Source organism: Gavialis gangeticus, unplaced genomic scaffold (genome assembly GCF_001723915.1).
Source record: "Gavialis gangeticus isolate Ggan-Ray unplaced genomic scaffold, GavGan_comp1, whole genome shotgun sequence".
NCBI lineage: Eukaryota > Metazoa > Chordata > Crocodylia > Gavialidae > Gavialis > Gavialis gangeticus.
The window spans coordinates 39,464,280-39,469,962 of record NW_017729028.1 but is presented as its reverse complement, the minus strand read 5'-3'; the positions used below and the strand labels follow the sequence as shown (position 1 = coordinate 39,469,962).

The following is a 5,683-nucleotide window of genomic DNA, read 5'->3' as shown; positions in this document are numbered from 1 at the left end:
TGTGCCTGAAGGGAAATATCTACAATCTGAATGACTGCATTAATACCCCAGTGTGCACCTAAACTGAATGGCAGCACTAACAGACTGGCATGTCTTTCTAAACACTTTCACTTCATACCTTTTTCATTTCAGATGGCTTAGTCTTGGCACTTTCTTCTTCCTCCTTATGAACCTTCACAACTTTTTCTGTATTCACATTTTGACTTGTCTGGTAAATAAAGTATACATATGAAATAAAGGTGCTTGCGAAACAACATTTGATAATACAAGTGATGACCTTCATTTAATTTCTAGATTATTGTTAACCTCCCACCTCTACCAATTTTTTTTTTTAAATAGTAGGCAGTAAAGTTCTCCACTAGGCACTGCAGAAACCGACACCAAGTACAAATGTGTTTAAAAGAAAAGCAGCAGATCAAAGGCTTTCCTGCAGGGTAACTGATGGAACTGCACAAAAATAAACAGAAAACAAAATATTCTGTGACCAAGTTTTTACTCCATCTTGATCTCATTCTGACCACTGATGAGCTGCGCGTCTGAATGGATAATTGATACCAGGCTCACCCACATCCCGCAAAGGGTGTGGGCTCCTGTCTAGGCTCCATTCCCCTACATTACAACTGCTGCTGCCAGGGTCTCCAGGTTCCCCTTCTCTCTTCTGACTTCAGCTTTCAGCCCTGCCCCTTGGGGACAGGGCAGTGGAGCATGGCTCATGGGGCAGAGTCCACAGCTTAGGATGCCTGGGTTGTCAGTGCAATGAAGTACAGCAAAGGCGGGGGGAAGGCCTGCTGTATGGAGCAGCCTGGTGGAGGGACGCCAGTAGACTCACGTTGTGTGACTCCTGGTTGCTCAGACACTGGACAGCTTTGATTTACATTAAATTGTAAGTTCTTTGGGGGAGAGTCCATGTTCTTATGCACTACAGACATTATTGGAATTGCAATGCATAAACCAGATAATGAGAAATTTCTAAAGCAACACTCATGAAGCGTTACTTCCTTGTCAATATTCTGCATGTATATTGGCACAACAGGTAGTTTCTCACTTCTGTAAGTAAATACTTTATTTGTATGGCACTGCCCAATGCAATTCTGTTCCCTGGAAATTAATCATCCCTCAATTTATCTTCAGAAGGACACAGTCGATGCACTCACAGAATTACAGCCATTGAAACGAGCAGGCAGCCTCTTGCCAGGCATCTTCGGTCTGCTTGCAGTAGGGTGCGATAGATTATTTGAGGTAGCTATTACATCATCAAAGCTTATGAGATCTAGAAAAGGATAAGAAAAGGGACCCCTATTAAATGCAAACACTCAGGAAGTATAAACATTTTCTTTTAAAATCAAACAGGAGACAACTTATTGGAATAATTCTAATTCAAAAAGACTTTCAAATGTACTATAGTCATGCTCAGGCAATGTAAGAAACAACCCTTGCAGACTTTTAAAATCAGTCTAAAAGACAATTGTTACACAAGAAACTTGAGAGAGTTTTATCCCATTAGCTAATACAATGGCTGGTAAAGGAATTCAGTCCATATTCCCAACAGACTAGTGGTTGGAGTGGTAAGACTGCCTGACAGACTTCTGACCTGAGTGCAGAGGAAAAAAACAGTTAAATCTCTCAAAATGCTTCTGAAGGAAATTTGGAATACGTAATGTTTAGTTATGCAGCTTCAGGTTTGCTTAATTAATTATTTTATGGGGAGTGAATTTTCTAATCTCAATATGTTCTAAACTGAGTATGTGAATCACAATTTGTTAAAGTCTCTAAATAGAAGAGCCAATGCTGCATGATTATGTCACTACACTAAGAGTCTTAAGAAAACCAATAAAATAAGTGGTACATACACACAGTCAAGTTAAATTTGCTTCAATAATAGGTGGGGGAAAATGGATCCTTTTAGCTCTCATCTACAATTTAAGCAGTCTCTTCATACACAACAACTTACCTACAAACAGCCAATCTCCATGAAGTCTATACTAAAAGATTTTATTTACTTTCATATTCAACTACTTGAAATTTCTTGTCATTTCTGAAAAGTCTCCTTATGCTTATGCCTCTACATAAGCAACATCTGAGAAAGAAAATGTTTCTCTTCTCTTTTGCCCCTTCTACTTTGTCCCTTGAAATAAGTGTTAATTCTGCATAAACTCATTAGGACAAAGCCAGTTAGTCTGAACAAGACACCTCAAGAGTGGTAAAGAGTGGAAATAATTAAAACTAAATTTACCGGCTGGGCGATTACAAATTAATAGCTTCAGTGCCTTAAAACCCCCATGTGTAAAATAGTTCACAATAATTACCAACCTAACTACACTGCGGTGAAGTTTATATGTTTATAAAAAAATACAGACATCATCACTATAAAGATCTAGAGTACTACATGTAACTTATTATGAAAGATGCATAGACACACCTATTCCATTTTTTTAAAAAGCCAAAATTTTTATAGTTTAGTCAAGCAAGAACTAATTTCCTTAGAAAGTCAATGCATTTGTTACCATTAGTTCTGCTATCTGATAATTCTACAATGAGAATTGCAGGCACCTATCACTTTTGTGAACATTAATTTCTGTTGGCAAATGAAGGGGAAAAAAGCATGGAAGAGAGGTTAAATGGACAGGATTAAAAGAATGGTAAAAATAGAATAGCAACGTGCTGATTCACAGAGCAAAGTTTGAGGGGGGACAGGATGACTGTGAAAGGAAAAAGGGGATTTATTTTACTATAATCATCCAAATACAATAGTTATTAAGGGAGCATATTCCTAGTGGCCTGTCTAATCTCAGAGCAGAAACTTAGGTTAAAAAAATAAAACTAGTTAGTTATGTATTATTGTAACGAGGAACAAAAGGAAAATAGGAAGAATATGTAAATAATACTTCTCTCTCAGGTAGATGTCCTTTGTGTGTGGCAAATGCAGGGATGTAAACTCATTGTGTGTTGAGTTTAATAAGCAGCGCAAGCCTTACATGCTGTGCAGCAAGTCGGCATGCGTTTTGCAAGGGCCTGGCTAGATGGGTTCCTGAATGAGTCTGGGTATGCCACCAAGAAATAAGCCTCGTTTGCATCCAGGTCTGTAAATCAGGGAGCTTAGGGGCAGGCTTGAGCACACACCCCAGGAGAGGCTGCAATCATGGTAACGGATCATGTGCACATGTGCAGGAGTAGCTCCAAAGCACCCCAAGCCTAAATTGGGGGCCTGGACATATGTGAGTGGATAGGATTTATTTGTCAGTGGACTGCTCAGGTGGCACAAACATCCCCAAAGCAGTCAGCTGTGTCGCTAGCAGAAGGGTCCACATGCAGAGGTTTCAGAAGAGCTGGGGGTGGGGGGAAGAGGGGGGGAGCCTGGGAGGGAGGCATGAATGCAAGGAAGTGCTCGTGGTACATCATGGAAGCAGTGAAATAATGCTAAGAACTGATCTTTTGCTTTAAGAGTGTCAACTCTTTAGGAGAGCAGCTGTTACACCTGAGAAAGTGCTCTGAGCCAACACACTGCTATCACAATAAAAATAATAGGGCACTCACTTCATTGGTTCACTCTTGTGACCTTTTTTCTTGTTAGTTTTGTACAGGGAGGAGAGTGCAGTTACTTGATACAAGGTGTTTAGTGGTTTTAGTTTTCCACCCCATACACACACCTTTTGATCTAATCCTACCTATGAACACGTGAAATCTAGACCCCGCTAAAATCACTGGGAATTTCACATGAACTACACTGGGGGTGGTTTCAATCATTAATAGCTTATTTATCAAGGGTCCCTTTTACAGTCACTGTTGGCTTTTGAGACTGTGTCTACCAAAGAGAAGGCTACACCGTGCCAAAAAGTGCTCCAATTATCATGTAATCTTCAGGATGGCAGACTCTAAAATGGATGAGGGTTTTGGCAGCGTGGAAGAGGGATCAGAAAGATCAATTAGCGTTGAATGGACAAAGCAACCCAGTAGGTTTCTATTGCAATCTAAATTTGGATCTGGGCATTGTACCGGGACCAGAAGCAGGTTGAAACACACTATATATGGTGAGTTCTGCTAGTAAACTGCCAAAAGCATCCCGGTTGGGCTTAACATACCACCTCCATTTGTCTGAAGAACCAGAGCACAGTATAAGAAAAGCAGGAGACATGAATGAAGTAGTAGTAACTCAAGCTGCCATAGTTACTAGGGTTCAGCAGCTCAAAACGCTAGCTACATCTCAATGACACCACCATGAAAAGATAAACTGAACATTTATGTTCTTAACAGAAATATACGCAGCCTTCTTTTCTCTTGGCCTACTGAGAATAAACATAATGGATCAAAAAAAAGTAAAGAGCATACATTATTAACTCCAGAATATTGAGATTTTAACTACGTCAAAATAAGTTTATGCCTACAATTTAGTATGGGGAATCCCCTTAAATAGAATATTATATTCAACATCTTTATAAACGAAACTAGACGATTTTAAGGGTAAACGAACCACTTTTTAAACAAAATGCAATTTAAACAAGAAGCCAATTAGGCAACTTACAAAGATTTTGTCCAAGATTTAATATACCAAATAATCAAAAATCTGAAAAAAAAACTCCCAGTGTGCATAACAAATACGAGAATCAAATAATCTGCGTGTATTCATATGTAAACCCATTCAACACAATGTTAAACTATAATCTGTTGCAAAAAGGTATGTCTGGTGCCTCAACTGGTAGGCTGAAATGATTAAAAATATTTGCTCTCTTCAAGAAAATCCCACTTTTGTTTGTTTTTTTAAATACATTTGAAGCTAAATTGTTTCTTAGTACCCAAGGAAAATATTCATTCAAAACAAACAAGAAAGGCATTGTAACATGAAAGTAAAAAAAAAATGAAACAAAAAAACTTTAGTATACACAATTGCAAAGGAAAAAATTAACTGTGTGCTGCTTAGAAGAAAAGGCTACGTGCATATATTGGTATGGCATACAGCGTATGGATTTCCTTATAGAATGTTATCTTACCAAAATGGAGTAGGGTAGGGTAATTTCCTGACACGTAAGAAGGGAAACATGGCAAACAGGATAGGAAACAAAATCTGGAAAGAAAAGTCAAGGAGAGGAATGTCTAGAAAAAAGATTCTGAACAAAAAAAATATTTTACAAAGCAGGAAAAAGAAACATTTGTAGAAGGAACAGAATTGCTTTCAATGTTCAGCATAATAGCATTGCCTATGTTAAATGCGTTTCCTAGATTCAAACAGAATCACTGCTTATTTGCAATCCATTATATTCTTTACTCTACCCAAGAGAGGTATCATCTATTGCAATTTTGAAACAAAACTTCAACAAGTGATAGGGAACAATCATTGCTTTGGAATTGGTCTAACTTCATCTTCACAAGTGCTGAACATTCAGAGCTACCACTAAGATCAGTATCTCTGAAACAAATCAGATCAAATATAAATCAATTTTATTCTGAAATCCTGAACTGTCAGAAATAAGGCTGGAACTTGCAAAATAACAACAAAGCAGCGAGACTGTACAAAAGTATTAGTTATTTCGGTAAAACTTCATTTTTTGTGCATTTGCTTCAGGGAAGCCACCCAGCAACTTGTTTTTCTTTGGATTATGCGATACAACAACTGACATCAGTACATTGCAACTATGGCCTTACAGCTTTGCTGTGCTGTATTTTGCATTTACCAGGACTCATGACATTT

At 38.2% G+C, this 5,683-nt stretch overlaps 1 protein-coding gene across 1 annotated transcript in view; it reads right to left on the bottom strand.

The window, feature by feature from the left end:
- CD2AP (CD2 associated protein) overlaps window positions 1-5,683 on the bottom strand; it is a 122,481-nt gene that overhangs the window by 7,409 nt on the left and 109,389 nt on the right. Inside the window, exons 14-15 of the mRNA XM_019520692.1 lie at window positions 1,155-1,270; window positions 119-208 (exon numbers count right to left, since the gene is read on the bottom strand). Of these exons, the coding sequence (XP_019376237.1) occupies window positions 119-208; window positions 1,155-1,270 (206 nt within the window). The remainder of the gene's footprint in view (window positions 1-118; window positions 209-1,154; window positions 1,271-5,683) is intronic.